This window comes from Cantharellus anzutake, assembly GCF_015039405.1.
Source record: "Cantharellus anzutake strain C23 chromosome Unknown EI90scaffold_51, whole genome shotgun sequence".
In the NCBI taxonomy this organism is placed as follows: domain Eukaryota; kingdom Fungi; phylum Basidiomycota; class Agaricomycetes; order Cantharellales; family Hydnaceae; genus Cantharellus; species Cantharellus anzutake.
Window position 1 is genome coordinate 357,018 of NW_024067001.1, and position 20,694 is coordinate 377,711.

At 47.6% G+C, this 20,694-nt stretch overlaps 2 protein-coding genes across 2 annotated transcripts; both read left to right on the forward strand.

Annotated features, from left to right (window-relative positions):
* Nucleotides 1-2,726: 2,726 nt before the first annotated feature.
* On the forward strand, nucleotides 2,727-4,534 carry EI90DRAFT_3156933 (uncharacterized protein). The gene is made up of 4 exons (XM_039066081.1): nucleotides 2,727-2,937; nucleotides 2,987-3,090; nucleotides 3,141-3,442; nucleotides 3,501-4,534. Exons 1-4 carry the CDS (start codon nucleotides 2,819-2,821, stop codon nucleotides 4,230-4,232), a joined length of 1,257 nt encoding a protein of 418 aa, XP_038912365.1. The 5' UTR covers nucleotides 2,727-2,818; the 3' UTR covers nucleotides 4,233-4,534.
* A 14,475-nt stretch (nucleotides 4,535-19,009) lies between these two features.
* On the forward strand, nucleotides 19,010-19,598 carry EI90DRAFT_2861916 (P-loop containing nucleoside triphosphate hydrolase protein; the record flags this gene model as incomplete). Its single annotated transcript, XM_039053808.1, has 2 exons — nucleotides 19,010-19,348; nucleotides 19,407-19,598. Coding segments are annotated over 2 exons (531 nt in total), but the record flags the coding sequence as incomplete, so codon positions are not given.
* Between the last annotated feature and the right edge of the window lie 1,096 nt (nucleotides 19,599-20,694).

Consider the following 20,694-nt stretch of genomic DNA (forward strand, 5'->3'; position numbering starts at 1 on the left):
ATGATCCTCTCCAACCATCTCCCCCTCCTTCGGAAGAAGAAGAAGCAATTAATGTCCACGTTCAAGATGAAGGACTTGGGGGAGATTCACTGGTTTCTTGGACTGGAGATCACACGCGATCGCCAACGGCGACTACTCTTCATCTCTCAATCACGCTATATCACTGATGTCGTCGATCGCTTTGGATTCAATGGCTCTCGTAACGTCTCGACACCCATGTCCTCTAACGTAAAACTTGCTCGCCATGAAGAACCTGACCCCGACATCAACACCCGTGAATATCAATCCCGCATTGGATCCATCATGTACGCTATGCTCGGGACTCGCCCCGACATCAGTTTCGCCATTACCACACTAAGTCAGTACTCTTCTAATCCAGGAGAGGAACACTGGACTGCCGTCAACCGACTACTTCGCTACCTCAACGCGTCAAAACATCTCAAGTTAGTCTATGACGGTAATTCCACTAATGACGACAAAACCGGGTACTCAGATTCTGATTGGGCTGGCGACTCAAGGGACTATCGGTCCATCTCCGGTTTCGTTTTTATTATGGCAGGAGCTGCCGTCAGCTGGAGTTCAAAGAAGCAAGCTTCCATTGCTCTCTCTAGCACAGAAGGTGAGTACATGGCTACAACGCACGCGGCTAAAGAAGCTCTTTGGATACAACAGTTTCTCCACGACATTAACCTACCCCTCGCCGAACCAACAACTCTCTTAGTCGACAACCAAGGCGCTATCGCGCTTGCGACGAATCCCACCTTCCATGCCCGAACCAAACATATCGGTGTACGACAACACTTCATCCGCGAACGCGTCGAAAATCGCGAAATCAATCTTGAATATGTCCCAACTGACGACCAAGTTGCCGACGTACTAACGAAAGCCCTATCTTACGTCAAGCATTCAAAGTTTCGAATCGCTATGGGATTGCATGAGTAGGTCCACATCGAGTGGGCATGTTGAAATTCTTGTTTCTTGGTACGCTGTGGACCGACCATTGAATACAACGGACTATATTTCTTGCACACGGACATTTCCTTGTAGGATTGCCCGATGCTACCGTTTATGGCGACCATGTTGATGGACGCAGTCGAGGATGGCTTAAAAGCCGCCTCGCGCAATTTTTCCTCTTCTCTCCTCAGTTCACGTACTTGGAACTGAGGTGAGATATCTATCTCTTTGCGTCTTGTATGTCTTTCTGATGATTGTACATACTACCCTAGCGCTTATACGCGACTAGGTGATTATCAATCTTATTAGTTCACGTACTTGGAACTGAGCGCTTATACGCGACTAGTTCATAACTTCAATATTATATATAGGCACCTACTAAAGTGCAGCTACAATGGGGATACTGTACTAACATGACCACCAACCTGTCATGCATCATGCTGGCCTCAAGGTCACACTGTAAACCTGGTTTCAGGGTGGCTGTGCAAACTGTAATTCAAATTTCCCTTTTTTGGAAGTAAATACGTTCAAAAATGAAAAATGGCCAATTCCTCATCCAATAGTATTGCCTTCCTTTTATGGTAAGTTCACCAGTTGGGTGTCACACATCAACATGAGCTGCCGGTTCAGTACTTTTGGTCACTCCAGATGCAACTGTACAGTACATGGCAACTAGGGCTCCTAGCGGATCGGATGATCTGCAGATATCTGCAACTGCATCCGAAAATTCATGGATCCAGTTTTGGATTTCCAGTGGATAGTATCCATGGTTTCTAATCCACAGATGGGCAGATTATCCATGGATTTATTGTCACCTACTGTTCTAGATACCCCTCCTATGTTTCTATATTTTTTTCCTATTTTTTCAAGTCTTAATTGACCACCCAGGCCCGTTATTTCCAAATTAGGCATTTGACCTCCAAGTTTTCCCCATATTTCCATTAGTTCTCCACCAATATGAACAAATTTGGTATTCTTAGAAAGCTCCCGTCAAGGACATTCTGACGAAATGCAATTTCGGAACATTTTATCTACAATCCGCGGTTGATCTGCATATCCACGGATTTCTAACTGCCGGATATGGATTTTGTTCCAAACCTCTAAATATCCGCGGATCCTGATCCTGATCCGATCTGATCCGATCCACTAGGAGCCATAATGGCAACTGATAGGAAGAATAACATGACAAGAGGACTAATACATTTGGGTAATCATAAGCAAGATGTGGGATAGGGGTGATGCATGGCGGAAGATAGTGGTGTGAGGGAATGAGGGATTTTATCTGCATTCTTCCAATCAACCTGGATCAGCTTACAGCTTCTCTCCTTCTGGCATAGGGGGTCAGGGTAGCCAGATAGGCCATGCCCTGACACCTTCAGGCCCTTGCATACTCAGTGCACCAGAGCATCAGTGCAGCTACTCAGATGGTTGAACATTATCTAAGAAGGTTGGTTGACCAGCAATCCCCACATACCATTATGCTCATTGGGTCATGAGTAGTAGGTGTTCTCCGACTGGTATGGTTCGGACCCTGGCTGATTAGCCTGATCAATCTGCGGATCAATCCGATCTGGTAGGAGCCCTAGTTTTGAGTTCACAGTTTGATTGAAAAATATAACAACAACTGCGGGAGGACTCAGGTGAGGTCTTAGCTGATGGCAATGTTGATGGTGACCAGGCCTGCAAGGCGAAAAGAGTGGCATGTTCGGCCACTTCAGGCGGCGGTCGCCGGTTATTCCCGGGATCAACAGTCGCGCGTTGCGCGGACCAAGGCAAAAACCGGGTTTCACATTGTGCTGATACACTATATATATGGCTCTTCAGACGTCCTCTCAGTCTTCCTTGTGCTCTCACCTGTTGGCCAATGAAGTTCTCAACCATGGTCATTCCCATTGCTGTATTCGTTTCCACTATCACAATGGCCCTTGCTGCTTCTGTTCGTACCAAGCTGAAGGGTCCAGTAAAGCCCGACTCGTACATTGTGTATGTCTAACACACGGCATAGCATAATACTGGCTGACTCATTGCTTAGTGTGCTGAAATCTGGTGAAGATATGGAACATCATATCGAAGGTATCACTCGGATATCCGCCCGGAGCCCTGGGTCAGAATTTTCAATCAATCACCGGTATAAAAGTAAGTTGATATTAGGGAATTTCGCCTCGAAGATAGGCTAACTATCGTAGTGCTGAATGGCTACTCTGCACATGTAACTGGAGCATCCCTTTCTCGAATTTTCAGTTGCCCCGAAGTTGAATATGTCGAAGCTGACGCCATAGTTTCCATTTGCGATGGCCTCCATGAAGTGAATGAGGGGCTTGTGACAGAGTTCAACGATGTCCCAGCCGAAATAAGGGATGACCCAGGCGAACTCGGAGGACGCGCCGATAGGAAGCCAGTGGAGCTTATTGTGGGAGCGGCCGGTCTCGCCCCTTTCCACTTCTCCTTTATGGAGGCGGACGGGTCGACCCGTGTAGTTGGAGGTGCTGTGCGTATCTCTTTATGCACTGTCATACATGTTCACCCATATCTGCTTGTGTGTGCAGGCCGTTGATCCTCGCGGTAACCCCTTGGTAGATCTCAACGGTCATGGCACAATGGTGGCCGGGAGAGCAGCGGGGAACATTTATGGCGTGACGACCTGGCCCACCATTTATTCGATCAAGGTTTCCAATTCAAGGGAAGCAGCGACGACCGACGTAATGCGAGGCATCGAGCTCGCTGTCGAACGATTTGAATCCACTGAATCCCATTCCATCTTTATATTAACCTTCATCTCCGACTTCGATTCCATTCTTAATATGGCCGTCAATGATGCCGTCAAGAGGGGTTTGCCCATTGTAGTCCCTGCAGGGGGAGGCAGCAAGAACGTAGACGAGAAAGTCAGTCCTGCTTCCGCTGCTAACCCTATCGCCGTTGGCGCTATCGAAGACTGTACTCCGCCTCGGGTTGCATCGTTCTCCAACTGGGGACCTACGGTTATCGCTTTTGCCAAAGGCACCGCTGTCGTTCCTTCGATCAGCGGCGCGGGTGAGTGGCAGACTGAGACTAGCACTACGATGTCAGCTGCATATGTTGCGGGTTTGTTAGCCGAATGGTTAAGTTACCATGAGAAATTGGTGACACCTGTTCAGCTAAAGATTGACCTCAAGGCCCATTTCTCCAAAAACGTTCGGGATCCAGATGGAATAATGAAGTGGAGTGCAAGACCCTTCCGACTTGTACCCAGTCAGAGGAGCTCCGTGGACGCGCAAAATAATAGCTTTTTTACGCAATAGGGGGCCTCACAGTTGATTAAAGTGGAGCTAAACTGGGTTCTGAAGTGGTTCTAAATTCCACCTCAAGTAGGGCCTCAGTTTAGAGCGAGTTTAGGGTCACTTCAAGGGTGCTCACAGTTAGAGCGGTTCTAAAGTGTGTCCAAAGTAGCTTGGGCCTGGATCACCTTGGACAACCGATATCTAGACCTATAGAGGGGGGTTCTCAGGACGTTTGAAGAGGGCCTAGAGGCCTCTTTTGTATGGGAACATCCTAGGACGTCCTGAGATGTCCTGACAATTCACTTTCAATTCAAATGTTCAAGTAACGATGTCCTTAATTCACAATCCACTTCTGGAGCTGTGTGCACGCAGAATCATGGGTTCGAGTAATAATACGAAATAAAGAGGCGATTGAGAGGAATTCATCGCAAAAAACCCGATGGCAAATGGTTGAGAACTGATGGAGAAATGTGTGATTCTCGGTTCACTCAACACCGCACGGGAGTGGCATGCGTGGGAAATGACATGCAAGGTCAAAGTTCAGTGCCTCTCAGATGTCAAAAAAATACGAGAAAATATGTCAAGTTTACTTTGAGGACATGTATTGTAGTGCACAAACTTTCAGGACATTTGGACTACTATTCAGTGAGATAGGGGAAATGCACAATGTATTCCCCGCTCCTCCCATACTATCTTGCTCATTTCTCCACCATTTGGAATGAGACCAACTGCGTTGGAAAGCTAAGGTTTATTATAGTTGAATGGTGTAAAGTTAGAACGGTTATGGGGAGCGGTTGAGGCTTTCAACACAAGTTTGGGTTTCCAGGCCACTTCTGTCTTTTTCAATTTCTTTTATTAGTGTTTTCCATTTCTTAAACCCAATTGGAATGTTCTTGAAGCTACCATAGCATATTATTTCTGTTTGTTTCTACAGGGAAAGGTTCATACACCACAAAATAACTATTTTTATGGATTTTACACTGTAGCCACACAGCGCACAGGCCCAGTATTGCCTCCATTCGCACCTCCATTTAAGACCCACATTACTCGCTCTTTCTAATTTTTTTTTTCTATTTTTCTGAAACCATTTTCAGTTCCTAAGCAGGATTCTCATGCACAGCATAACTTTCAACTTCTTACTTGACGGTCTCCACTTATACCCAACGTTCTTATGCTCGATCGATAGAGCACAATTAGATATCCTACCATGCCAATTTTCGTGCTTAATGGACAAATATTAGTAGAGATTCTGATTCAACACCATGCTGAATCTCACGTGGACTTGACAGCACCTGTCAATGGTGGTACCTCAAGAACCACAGGGCCAATTTGAATAAAATTGAGCTTGTTGGAAAGCTGGAGGAGAGGAGAAGTTAGTGTGGCTCAAAAAAAGGCATGGAAAGCGACGGTTTGGTTTCGCGTCGACCTTCTTTCATATCAGGCTGCTCCAGCAGTATTTCCTCCATTTCTCCCCCATTTCTTCGTCGATTTACACATATTTTGTATCACTGAAAAGCTGTTATCAAAATGAGTCGAACTAGTCTGTAGCGGAGAGATTTTGTTCAGCCGTTGTGAAGATCGTCAACTTTATTCATTGTGTTGCCATCAATCGGCATAACTTGCAAATATATTGACAAAGATGTCATCGATTTCTCTCAAACTTGGTACTATGGGAAGAATATTCTCCACGGGCACTCAGGATATTTTTCCATATTTTTAAGGCTCCTGAGAGACTCTGAATGTCGACTTTTTCCCTTTTCCCACGCAATCCATGTTCAGTGAATATTCATGACAACACATGTTAGAACTTGAATGTGGTAATATATATGCTTACATGCGACATAACATGTGTGTTCTTCATTCTGATACCTAGCTATAAGGTTATACATTTCCTTACAGAATGTTAGCCAGAGCTTGTATGTACTTGTAAGCGATGGATTTTCCAAATCGGTGGAGATTTGACAGAGATGCCAGCCTCTCAAGCTACCCATAGTAGGTGCATACCGGATATGGTTATCTACAATGGCTTGTAAAATCTCCAAAATCTTTATAAGCATTAAAAATCCCCTTGAAAGCACCATGGCAGAGTATAATGCTCGAAATCATTGAGAAACATTGGCCATTCCCCCACCTCGGCCCTAATTCCCTTTATCTTTTCCATTTTCCTGTCTACTATTTATGTAAATAGCCGTATGTACAACATCGCGGGGCACATAGTTATCAGGACATCCTCATATTTTCCCACAGTCCATTTTTGGCAACAAGCCGCATCACCAGGACGTCCCAGGACGTCCACATTGAAATAGGCCGTTTAGGCCCTATTTGAAGCGTAAAAAGCACCCCTTGATAGGGTGGGTTAATTGGCTGACTAGCCTGGCCTGGATCTCATAAGTCCGTTCCATTCTGTGTCATGCAATCACTATACATCTGAATGCCATCTACTTCTGACTGCCAGCTCCTCATACACACGGTGTGCTCTGTTGGAGGAACAACCTCAGAGCATATTTACGTTGGACATGTTACATAGAATCAATTGCCATCCTGACTGAGTCAAGCCTTTGAACTGGTTCTTTGATGAAGACTTGGGTGAATGGGAGCGTGAAGTTGAGCTAGAGTGTGATGTTGTTTATATAGGTGTAATGTACAATCCATTGGGCTAATGACAACAAAGGAAACAGTGAATGTGAAACTAGTGCCTCTGATGCTTTGGCTGAAGCTGCCCCCTCCCCCTTCGTCCTTGTGTCGCATCTGCCATGACAACATGCGGCCCTCCAGCATGCTCTGTGAATACATGTGTTAGAACTGGGTGAGGGCGGACAATTCCAGAGGGGAACCAGAGACTTAGCAAGGAGGACCTTGGCCTCAGCAACTCAAGTGGAGCACTGTGCCATTGCTGTTTGGCCATTTGGTCCTTAATTTCATAGGCGGTGAGCAGGAAGTCTCTAGGGGGCATTTCAGGTCGTAACTTGGCAGAGGGTTGGTGGAAGAGGGCCAGAGGGAAGAGAGAGGAGAGAGTGAGAGTGAGAGGAGTGGAGGAGAGGAAAGGTGTCAGGTCCAAAGGTGAATATCGGAACAGACAGGAGAAGGGTAGGAGGGTGACGGAAGGGTGGAGGTGTCGTGAGGAGGAAGAGGAGGAGTGGGAGGAGCGATGTTCAGTCCGAGATGAGTATCAGAGCGAATGGAGATAGGGTAGGAGAAGGATGGAAGGGTGGAGGTGTCATGAGGGATGAGGGGAGGTGTGGTGTCAGGTGTGGTGTCAGGACCAAAGGTGAATATCGGAATGGACGGTGGTAGGGTAGGACTCCAGAGGTGGTGAAGATGGAGGTCCGGGAGTCGGTTCGGGATCTGGTATGCACGGATATGACAACATGCATGTCAACATCAACAACACCAATGTCTAAAATTAAGGATCCACTCTTGAGTTCTAGTTTGGACACTGATGACAACAGTGACAACAATATCCATGTTGAGCAGCTGCAGCAGCATGGTGAAGGGAATGGACAGGTGATCTAAGTAGCAAACTGTACAGTTAGTGTTAACGCAGACTTACTCAGTTTTAAAGCCGAGTTTAGATGGGTGACTTTAGGCAAATTGGGGCTCGTGAGCCCCAAGTCGAGAAGGACCTAAAGTGGTGACTTTAGATCTAGTTTTGATGCACTTTTGTCACTTTAGGTTCACTTGAGATCCAGTTTAGGCAAATTTATTCAACCATGAGCCCCCCTAATGTAAATAAATGTTCTCACACTAGACCTGCTTCCGATTGAAGTCACATTCTGTACTCAATACAACAGATCACATGGTATGGAGTTAAACATAGCCGATCACCTACTCCGAAACTTGCGTGCAACACTTCGCTCCTCTGACTGGGGCAAATTGTAGATGGCTGTGCTACAGCACTTTCTGTCCCAAATTTTCCCACGCTAATCTGTGGCCCAATTAGGCATCCAACGCCAACATCTCCACCCTCCATGTCCACCTCTGCTTCACTTGATCCTATCCCATCTGAACCTTCCATGTCCATCTCATCTGAGCCCTCCTGTCAGGGCACACACCTGACCCCACACCGCGCCGCCCTACTCCGCTCCCCCGCTATCACTCCCTGTTTCTCCTTTCCCCTTTTCCTTCTTTCTTTCTATTTCTGTTCCATGGTCGACTTCCCCTTCTCTATGTATTACTACACACTTAACCCCACTCCCCCGATCGCCGCGCCCGCCGCGCGCATTCCCGCTCACAGAGCGGCACACCTCCGGGATCTCCCACGGAGACACCCAGGGGAGTGCGGCTGTGTGTGGTGTAGGAGAAATAACAGCCACACTATGGAAACCCATTATGGAAATATGCCAGATAAATCACAAAACCTCATACGACAAGTAGATATGAGAACATAGAAGGACCTGAATTTTAACGAATTTTACGAATTTTTACGAATTATTATGACTATACACGATAAATCGAAAGAAAGAAAAATAACAAAAATACTTCAAGCTTACCATCAACGAGACGGAATTCTCGGGGGAATTTATAGCAAATATTAAACCAAGAATTAGGACAATCGACCAAGATTTGACTATAAAAATAATCAGAGAACCTCCATGGAAACTACTTTCCCACGTCCGCACACGTAGCAAGGATGGAAGTACCACGGAACAAAGGTTCCTCAGGAACTAATGCAAAAGTCAAAGTCGTGTTTATAATAGGAAATGTAGATGTCACCCAAACGGAACCAATGAGAGTAATTACAGGGGAAACTACCCATAAACGACGGAGATATGACTAAAACTCCTGCAAAACGAGGACAATGTCTAAAAAGCAAGCGCGAAGATTAACTAGTAACGACCGAGACAAGCTTGATAGCCCATTAGAAAGGAAAGGATCTACTCTTAATCCTCCCAAATTTTCATAATAAAAGGATCATGCGTTAATGAGAAATCCAATAACGGGAATAGCGACATCAAAAGTCCGAGCTCAGGGACAAGACGATGATTGCGTAGGATCCATAATTAAAACATACAACGAAATTTACACGGAAATTATGAAAAATAGGAAACTATAGTTATGCAAATTCTCAGCCCAAACGGTCCAGCCGTTGTGAAGTTATACCCATGACGGGAATATAGGAATCCGCATCATGTGTAATGACATGTGAGGGTGGCGATGCGCAGGGAACCGGCTGTCGGAACTGAGATCCGCACTTCGGCAGATCGCGAAGACCAATTTCCGTCCAAATAAGGAAGAGCCCGGTCAAAACAAAGCATGGAAAGTGCAAAACAACCTTAGATCATGAGGGAAAAATCTGAAATAAATCACAGAAGCCCATATGAAAGAAATAAACACCCGCGCATATCATAAATCCCGAACAAATAAACGAAAACGGCTCCCGCATACGAACGATGCATGTGATTACCGAATGTGCGCGCAAATCTTTGCTAACTCAACGAATACCAGGAAATAGGACACAATATTAGTACCATTGGAAAGGTGGGAATAAATGAAAATTTATGATACTAAGAACGTGAGAAAACATCCAGAAATGAATGAGATACAAGAGTATTATTTTTCTCAAGCATTTCTGGTTGTCACTCCAGTGTGAAAAAGTGATATACAGTTAAGATTGCCACTGTAGTAAAAGGCAGCAATTAAGGAGAGAAATATTAAGTAGATATTTCAACAGGAGAGCTGGTTAACACTCCAGATTTCAAAGTGTAAACACAAAACAGTTATTTTGCTACTGTTAAAACAAGCGATAAAATAAAGACAAAAATAAAACGAACTCAAGGGACACTCCAGACACCATCCAAATTCATTAACTGAATAGAATCTTTGAAACTTCACCAAGTAGAAGATTAAATTCAAGTTTAAATCCAAATTAAACAATGCTACACAGAATTACACCTAGACAAATTAATAAATTTCAATAAAGAAACAGCTCCGCAGGGCTCGGTTTATCTGTAAGTCAATTCCCAGGAACTTTAAAACTAACCCATAAAAATAGAATTAGCCAAAACACTCGGATTGGTACTTTATTTACAATAAATAACACTAGTACACTTCCCCATCCTAACTAAAGAACCAGGGAACAGCTTGGTGGTGGTCTCGTTTGAACCTCCCAACTGACCTTCCTTCGTTCTCTCCTTCAGCAGGGATGACGTGGCTCCTCCCACGTGACCTCAGCCGCATGTATATAATAGCACCTGGGGTGGGAACAGAAGAAGCAGCCTTCTTCTCAACTTCCCACTTCAGACTAAGTGGTCAGGGACGCTCACCCCGCAACGGGACTGCCGCTACGCATAGCCGACATCTGTCCCATCAAGTCCCTCGTGCCGGGACCTCGCCGCTTTCGGAGCTGTCCCTGACAGCAGAAGAAGGCTTTAACCTCATTTCCCCCACCTCCCCCATCTCCCCTGCTATGGTGACCGAAGAGCAGTATGACGAGCTGCTGTCCCAATTCCAAGAGCTCCAAGCTATTGTAGAGAGCCAAATCCAGAACCAACCCCCAGCAGCGCCCGCACCTGCACCACCACCCACACCCGCGCCCAGACCCAAACCGCCTAAAGTTGCCCCCCCACCCCCTTCTCTGGAGCAACCGAAGACCTTGACCGCTTCAAGGCTGAATGTGGCATCTACTTCCACGTTCAGGCAGCGGAGTTTCCCGATGCCCTCTCCCAGATCCTCTTTGTCCTGTCCTACATGAAAGGAGGGACTGCGGGAGCATGGGCAACGCAGCGTACCATCGTGCTGCTGATGACGGGCTCCCCCGGGCTTACCATGGACGAGTTCAACACAGAACTCGACACCATGTTCCAAGACCCGAACCGCGAAGCCACGGCCAGGCAGAAGCTGGCCACCCTGCGACAAGGCACCGACTCTGTGGACAAGGTCATCCAAGAGTTTGAGATCCTCAGCCCCGCCTCGCGGCTAGGAGATGTAGGGCTAGTAGACCGCTTTGAACAGGCAATCAACTCCCGACTCCGAGAAAGCATCTACCGCCTCCGCCCCATGCTGACTACCTGGGCCGAGTGGAAACGTGAGGCCACCCTCCTTGACAACCAGTGGCGATGCTTCCAGGCAACCCAACCCCGCTTCCCCCCAGCCAGGCCCCAGCTTCCACCTGGGAGATCCCCACTCCCTGCCACCCTCCCACAAGCCCGTCCAGCCCCTGCACTGCCGCGCCCCCAACCTGCCGCCGCACCGCCGCCTCCTGCACCGCACCCTGTGGCGGGAGGAGGGCCGCAACCTATGGACCTCGACCGCTCGAGGATAGACCAAAGACGAGGTGGCCTTTGCTACAATTGCAACGCACCGGGGCACATCGCGCGGGACTGCCCACAGCCAAAAACCCGCCGAGCCAGGTGGATGCACCCAGAGGACCTCAGGGCACTCATGGAGGGGCTGAGGAGGCAATTGGTGGACGAACCAGGGACAGAGACAGATGGAGGAGAAGGGCAAGAGGTAGAAGCCCAAGAGGATTTTCAGGAAGGCGACCGGTGAGGGACGCGCCCCGGCCGCCTGTAGGCAATAGTACTAGCTCGTGTAGATACCGTGACGCGCCTAAACCGGCGCCGACATCCAAATTCCACCGAGTCATTGCCAAGAAAAAGAGGAAAACCGCGTCCTCGAACAGTAAGGACAGAGAAACACCAAGCGTGGCGCCCAAAGTAGCGGTCCCGCCACCCACTATCTACGTACTGTCCAAACAACCCCCCAGATCCCTCAACCTAGCTGTAAAGCTGACTACCCTAACCTCCCTCGCCACTGTCTCTGCGTCTGCCCTCCTAGACTCGGGGGCCACCGGGAACTTCGTAAGCCCCGAGTTCGTCAGAAAGCACCAGCTTGAGACGATCCCGCTCCCCCAACCCATCCCCGTCCGCAATGTCGATGGCACCCCAAATGAGAATGGGGCCATAACCGAGGAACTAGAGGCACTCCTGACGTTTGGACGGCACATGGAGCGGGCCTGCTTCGCTGTCGCAAACCTCGGGCGACAGTCCCTCATCATCGGACACTCGTGGCTGCTGCACCACAACCCAGAGGTAGACTGGACGCAGCAAAGGGTCAGTATGTCCCGCTGCCCATCCTCCTGCCGGTCGGCGTGAGAACATGCCAACTCAGACCCCACAGTGGAACCTGGGGACAGGATTTACACTGCCATCATCCCTCCAGGGTGGGGACACGAACTGAGAGCAACCACGACGCCATCTCAGCGGATGGCCCAGGAAGCCTGCGGACCAGAAGTAGAACCCGTGCCGTTTGAGGTGCTAGTCCCAGAACAGTACCAGGACTTCCGGGACGTGTTCTCGAAAGGGGCCTTCGACCAGCTGCCCCCCCGGAAGCCCTGGGACCACGCGATAGACCTGGCGCCGGATGCCAAACTCCCGAGAGGGAGGACCTTCCCCCTGTCATGACCAGAGCAGAAGGAGCTGGACGAGTTCCTGCATGAAAACCTGTGGAACAGGTGTCAGGGCACATCCGCCTGACCCCACGCCGCACCCCATGCCGTACCGCACTACCCTGCTATCACTCCTTGTCTCCCCTCCCCCATTTTCCCCCTTCTTTCTATTTCTATTTCTATTTCTATTCTACAGTCGATTTCCCTTTCTCCATGTACTACTAGATACCTGACCCTGCCCCCCTGATTGCCGCATGCTGAAGGAGAGAACGAAGGAAGGTCAGTTGGGAGGTTCAAACGAGACCACCACCAAGCTGTTCCCTGGTTCTTTAGTTAGGATGGGGAAGTGTACTAGTGTTATTTATTGTAAATATAGTACCAATCCGAGTGTTTTGGCTAATTCTATTTTTATGGGTTAGTTTTAAAGTTCCTGAGAATTGACTTACAGATAAACCGAGCCCTGCGGAGCTGTTTCTTTATTGAAATTTATTAATTTGTCTAGGTGTAATTCTGTGTAGCGTTGTTTAATTTGGATTTAAACTTGAATTTAATCTTCTACTTGGTGAAGTTTCAAAGATTCTATTCAGTTAATGAATTTGGATTCTGTCTGGAGTGTCCCTTGAGTTTGTTTTATTTTTGTCTTATTTTATTGCTTGTTTTAACAGTAGCAAAATAACTGTTTTGTGTTTACACTTTGAAATCTGGAGTGTTAACCAGCTCTCCTGTTGAAATATCTACTTAATATTTCTCTCCTTAATTGCTGCCTTTTACTACAGTGGCAATCTTAACTGTATATCACTTTTTCACACTGGAGTGACAACCAGAAATACTTAAAAAAAATAATACTCTATTTTCTTACTTCTCTAAGGGGGGCGAAAAGTCGCAGAAAGGGTCTCCCTTTTATACTCCTTGGGTCGCCTTCCTTTTTCACGCTCTACCTTCTATTTACAGGATTTATTTACAGTGTATTTTTCTCAAACTGAATAAAAATGAAATTTTCATGCTATAGTTCCACCGCACTTTTGCTGCGCTGAACTGCGGTTCTACTGCGGTCAGACTGCGCCTAGAATTCTTATTGTCCTCCCTCACCTAAGCTATTTTAATGGTTAATTGGAACTTGGCTGCGCTGCATTTGCCGCAGTTACCTATTTTAAATTCCCTATATATACCATTAAATTTGCTATGACTCGATGATTCTGAATTCAAACTTCGGATTACTATGCATACAGCTGTGCTGAGACCTTCAGCTGATTTATTCCATTTTTATTTAGTGACATTTAGTTAAAATGAGACTGAAATGGTAAATGAGTGAATTATTCAGGTTTAAAACTGAAAGAAAAAGTTGCTAGTAGTCAAGAATTACTCAAACGAATGTGTTATAGCTCTCCACCTCATTAGAATATCGTTCCCTAAAATTCCCGCCATGGTCCGTCGTAGTTTAGTGGTTTTCGTGAATTTCGTTCATATTCCCTGATTCCCTTTTGTATTATCACATCCTAATCCTCCATATGTATTGTTGGTTGTTATAGTAGGTCGTCCTTGAAGATATCATATTTTTATGTATTTTATTTAGGACTCTGGACCTCTTGAAGCTGTTTTCCCACGCGTTTTCAGGTTTCTAACTTCATGTCCCTATATCTCATTCATTTCTGGATGTTTTCTCACGTTCTTGGTATCATAAATTTTCATTTATTCCCACCTTTCCAATGGTACCAAGGTTGTGTCCTATTTCCTGGTATTCGTTGAGTTAGCAAAAGTTCGCGCGCACATTCGGTAATCACATGCATCATTCCCATAGTCGTTCATATGCGGGCGCCGTTTCCGTTTAATTGTTCGGGATTTATGATATGCGTGGGTGTTTATTTCTTTCATATGGGCTTCTGTGATTTATTTCAGATTTTTCCCTCATGATTTAAGGTTGTTTTGCACTTTCTGTGCTTTGTTTTGACTGGGCTCTTCCTTATTTGGACGGAAATTGGTCTTCGCGATCTGCTGAAGTGTGGATCTCGGTTCCGACGGCCGGTTCCCTGCACATCGCCACCCTCACGTGTCATTACACATGATGCGGATTTCTATATTCCCGTCATGGGTATAACTTCACAACGGCTGGACTGTTTGGGCTGAAAATTTGCATAACTATAGTTCCCCATTTTTAATAATTTCCGTGTAAATTTCGTTGTATGTTTTAATTATGGATCCTACGCAAACATCGTCTTTTCCCTAAGCTCGGACTTTTGATGTCACTATTCCCGTTATTGGATATCTCATTAACGCATGATCCTTTTATTATGAAAATTTGGGAGGATTAAGATTGGATCCCTTCCTTTCTAATGGGCTATCAAGCTTGTCTCGGTCGTTACTGGTTGATCTTCGCGCTTCCCTTTTAGGCATTGTCCTCGTTTTTGCAGGAGTTTTAGTCATATCTCCGTTGTTTATGAGTAGTTTCCCCTGTAATTACTCTCATTGGGTCCGTTTGGTGGACATCTATATTTCCTATTATAAACACGACTTTGAATTTTGCATTAGTTCCTGAGGAATCTTTGTTCCGTGGTACTTCCATCCTTGGCTACGTGTGCGGACATGGGAAAGTAGTTTCCATGGAGGTTCTCTGATTGTTTTTATAGTCAAATCTTGGTCGATTGTCCTAATTCTTGGTTTAGTATTTGCTATAAATTCCCCCGAGAATTCCGTCTCGTTGATGGTAAGCTTGAAGTATTTTTGCTATTTTTCTTTCTTTCGATTTATTGTGTGTAGTCATAATAATTCATAAAAATTCGTAAAATTCGTTAAAATTCAGGTCCTTCTATGTTCTCATATCTACTTGTCGTATGAGGTTTTGTGATTTATCTGGCATATTTCCATAATGGGTTTCCATAGTGTGGCCGTTATTTCTCCTACAACGCGCCATGCACACTCCCGCCTACTGAGCGGCCACCTCCGGGATCTCCCGTGGAGACACCCAGGGAGGTGCGGCTGTGTGCGGAGATGACGTGGCTTCCTCCACGTGACCCTGGCCGCATGTATATAATAGTGCCTGGGGTGGGAACAGAAGAAGCAGCCTTCTTCTCAACTTCCCACTTCAGGTAAGTACTGTAGCTTTTCCCTTTTAATGATAATCTCAACTTCCCACTTCAGCCTAAGTGGTCGGGGACGCTCACCCCGCGACAGGACCGCCGCTATGCATAGCCGACACTTGTCCCATCGAGTCCCTCGTGCCGGGACCTCGCCGCTTTCGGAGCTGTCCCTGACAACGGGCGCATACGGGCATCCAAATCCCCGATGGGAGCCCCAGTCTTCTTTGTCAAGAAGAAGGATGGATCTTTGCGCCTAGTCCAGGACTACCGAAAGCTCAATGAGATCACGGTCAAAAACTCATACCCCCTCCCACTCATTTCGGACGTCCTCGCATGCCTCCAAAACGCTAAGTACTTCTCAGCGCTGGACCTGCGCTGGGGATTTAACAACGTCCGCATCAAAGACGGCGATGAGTGGAAGGCAGCGTTTTCAACCAATCGGGGATTATTCGAGCCTACTGTCATGTTCTTCAGCTTGTGTAACTCCCCGGCGACGTTCCAGACAATGATGAACAACATCCTCCGAGACTTCATCGACCGGGAGGTCATCATCTGCTACATGGATGACATCTTGATCTTCACTGCCACCCTGGAAGAACACCGGAAGGTTGTCCAAGAAGTCCTGGAGACGTTGCGGAAGCGGAGGCTCTTCTTGAAGCCGGAAAAGTGCAAGTTCGAGCGGAAGTGGATCGAGTACCTTGGCCTCATCATCTCTGAGGGAAGTGTCGCGATGGACCCCGTGAAAGTCCGCAGTGTCCTTGACTGGCCAACCCCAACCAAGGTCAAGGAAGTACAGTCCTTCTTGGGGTTCGTCAACTTCTATCGCCAGTTCATCAAAGACTTTTCCGAGACAGCCCGCCCCCTCCACGCGCTGACCCGCAAAACCAAGTCATGGACCTGGACGACTGGGCGGACTGGCTCCTGCTAGCGGAGTTCGCCTATAACAACCACATCCACTCCTCCACCCACTGAACCCCTTTCGAGCTCGACACTGGCCAACACCCTAGGATGGGGACAGAGCCCACACGCACATCCGAAGTAGAAGCCGCTGATGCCTTCTCATTGAGGATGATGAAGATGCAAGAAGAGGCGAAGGCGGCGCTAGAGCACGTGGCGGACGAGATGGCCCGCTACTACGACCGGAACCGCAAGGCGGCCCCTACGTACCAAGAAGGCGACCAGGTCTGGCTCAGCACCCAGAATTACACGACAGACCGCCCAACCAAGAAGCTGGACCATAAATGGACTGGTCCCTTCACGATTATTAAAGTCGTCTCCCCCACCACTGTCAAACTCCGGCTCACCGCCCGACAAAGAGGGATCCACCCAGTCGTATCGGTAACAAACATCAGACCGCACCGCCCGGACGAGATTGCGGAACGCCCCGCCGACCCCCTCCCAGGCCCAGACCTTGTGGATGGAGAAGAGGAGTACGAAGTAGAGAAAATCCTAGACTCTAAGTGGCTGCGCCGAAAACTCCGGTACCTGGTAAAGTATACAGGCTGGCCACACTCAGAAAACCAATGGCTCACGCGCGACGACCTAACCCATGCCTCAGACCTAGTCGAGGAGTTCCACCAGACGCACCCACACACCCCAGGGAGAGAAAGAGAGAACCGCCCAGCCGCTTCGAGGCGAAGCGGCTTAAGGGGGGGGGTGATGTCAGGGCACACACCTGACCCCACGCCGCACTGCCCTACTCCGCTCCCCCGCTATCACTCCCTGTTTCTCCTTTCCCCTTTTCCTTCTTTCTTTCTATTTCCGTTCCATGGTCGACTTCCCCTTCTCTATGTATTACTACACACTTAACCCCACTCCCCCGATTGTGGCGCCTGCCGCGCACATTCCCGCTCACAGAGCGGCACACCTCCGGGATCTCCCACGGAGACACCCAGGGGAGTGCGGCTGTGTGCGGGGATGACGTGGCTCCTCCCACGTGACCTCAGCTGCATGTATATACTAGCACCTGGGTGTCAGGGACAGCTCCGAAAGCGGCGAGGTCCCGGCGCGAGGGACTTGATGGGACAGGTGTCGGCTATGCGTAGCGACGGTCCCGTTGCGGGGTGAGCGTCCCCGACCACTTAGTCTGAAGTGGGAAGTTGAGAAGAAGGCTGCTTCTTCTGTTCCCACCCCAGGTGCTATTATATACATGCGGTCAGGGTCACGTGGGAGGAGCCACATCATCCCCGCACACAGCCGCGCTCCCCTGGGTATCTCTGTGGGAGATCCCGGAGGTGTGCCGCTCTGTGAGCGGGAATGCGTGCGGCGGGTGCGGCGATCGGGGGAGCGGGGTTAGGTGTGTTAGTAATACATAGAAGAAGGGAGGTCGACCATAGAAGGAAATAGAAAGAAAGAAGGAAAGGGGAAAGAAGAGACAAAGGGTGATAGCGGGGAAGCGGAGTAGGGTGGCGCGGCGCAGGGTCAGGTGGGGTGTGCCCTGACACTGGGGTGGGAACAGAAGAAGCAGCCTTCTTCTCAACTTCCCACTTCAGGTAAGTACTGTAGCTTCCCCTTTTAATGATAATACAACTTCCCACTTCAGACTAAGTGGTTGGGGACGCTCACCCCGCAACGGGACCGCCGCTACGCATAGCCGACATCTGTCCCATTGAGTCCCTCGCACCGGGACCTCGCCGCTTTCAGAGCTGTCCCTGACACCTCCACCACAATAAAGCCTATGCCTACAGCTGAGCAGATCAGGGCCCTGAGTGAAAAAATGTGGTCAAGATGTGCCTGCTGGTTCCAAGCTGAAATTGTGGAACATCTTCTTTGATTTCCCAAACATAATCTCGTCGCTACTGCAGCAACTGGTACTGGAAAAACATATACATTTTTCCTTCTGGCACTCTATGAACAATCTGTGTTACCTTCATTATCATCCCTCTAAAAAAACTGGCTCACCAAAACCGCAAGAGTGCTGTCAAGTCAGGTTTGAGTGCAATGACTTTGGAAGCTGAAACCATCAGTAAAGAAGTAATAAATGTATGTTTCTCTTACTCCACACACACCGATAGGCTAATTTCTATGCAGGAGATAGCAGAAATCAAATATAAATATGTTATCCTTGGATCAGATTTGCTGACCAGTGAACTCATGAGCTACTTTGGTGGAAGACAAAATTTGTTTCCCAAATCAACCGAATCATCATTGATGAGACACACTGCATTACACAATGGTTATCCTTCCATTCTAAGTATCAAGACCTTCGCTCAGTATATGCGCACCTTCAATGCTGATGCCAATGGTATCTTACATCTGCAACCCTCGACACATGTACTTGCAGCAAAGTACTTTCTACAATTAATATGGATCCATATCATAATAAGGAGGGTGGGACTTACACAAAGTGGATCCACTGCTCGAATGACCATCCGAACCTACATTACTGTGTATGGCCGATGGAATACAGTAGACAATCTTGCAAAGATTTGGCATTCCTTGTACCATTGGGACTCAAAGAATCCGACCCTATACCAGAGCCATTATCCATTTACTGCAACTCTCAAAACAATGCGGAACGGTGCGCTACTTACCTGCGGTCTCGAGTGGAAGGATCATTGAAGAGGAGAATAATTTGGGTACATTCAGGAATGTCAGATAAACACAAACAGAAAGCAGTAGAAACATCCAGAAATGGAGAACTTATCGGAATTACTGCAACAGAAACCTTGGGTTTGGTAAGTGTGATGCTTCGCACATGATGATTTCAAACTCACTAGTGAGTTTAAAACAAAGGGTTTCGACCTACCAAATATCACAAGACTGGTTCAATTTGGCCCACCCAATAATCTGAGTACACTTGCTCAGCGCTTTGGTCGTGCAGCAAGGGATCCAGACACAACAGGCATTGTGATCCTTCTTGCACCATGGGATTACTTTGAGGAAACCTGTCGCAAGCAAGAACAGAGGGCAAAGAAGGCCACTGAATGGAAGAAGTGCAAACCCCCTACTCAGAAAACCACAAGTACCAATGAGCAGCCAAGGAAGCGAATAGGGGGACTGCAGCAGTCTCTTACCAACGTTGCAGATGCCCACGAAGTACCCCCTTCAAACGAGGAATTTAATGACTATCTGCTTGATCTTCATCAAGCAGATCCTACACTGGCGCTGTGAGAAGATGTTTGGCCATCAAGTGACATTGATCAGCTGGATACAGTTCATGAGGGGGATTGCGATTTGGATGTGTCCAATTCATCAGAGGGTGAAATATGGGATGAGTTCCCAGATATCGCTTTTGATGAGGTCTCTAACGCAATGGAGGAATTTGATAGTGATTGGTTAGAGTCCTCAGATGGGGTTGTCGGTGAGTCTTTCCCATGACAATGATGTTTGTTGTGTAGACTTACACTTGAGTACCAGATCCCAAAGACTATATGACAACTCACAACATTGATGGGATCATGGGTGGTGAGGTGGTGGGAGAGTTGCAGTCTGCTGAGACGCTGTTAGGCCTTGGAGATGGTGGCAACTGTGCATCCTTATGGAAAAAACGAGAATAATGAGGCCAAAGAAGGCACCGGCAGGCCACAAGAATATTGACCCAGGTCTTGATGCATTTATCAATGCAGACCTACTGCCCAAGGGTGACCCTAGAAGAGGTTGTTGTAGGTTAGTACTTGATTTGTATTTCGGGAATAACCAGACAAGTGAGTTTGAATTACCTTTCCACCTGATCCGCCCTGATCCACCTGCTAGAAATGCCATGCACCTGTTGCAAACGGTGTGATCTGCGCAAACCAACAACTTGTTGCGACCTACATACTCCTGGATACACGTCAGGGATGTTTGATGCCATAGTTGAACCACCGTCCAGTAAATGGAACCCACAGCAGGTCAGACCCAAGTCGAAATATGAGAAGGATGAGGCAAGGTCAGCTGCTCTTGACAAAGCGCTTTATGAGTGGAGAAAGGAAGAATTTGCCCGCACTTACCCTGACCGCTGTGACGATATGTGGGTGGGAGACTGGCTTGTCCTCTCTGATGATGTCATCGATGACATCATCTATCTTGTGCATGGGAACAA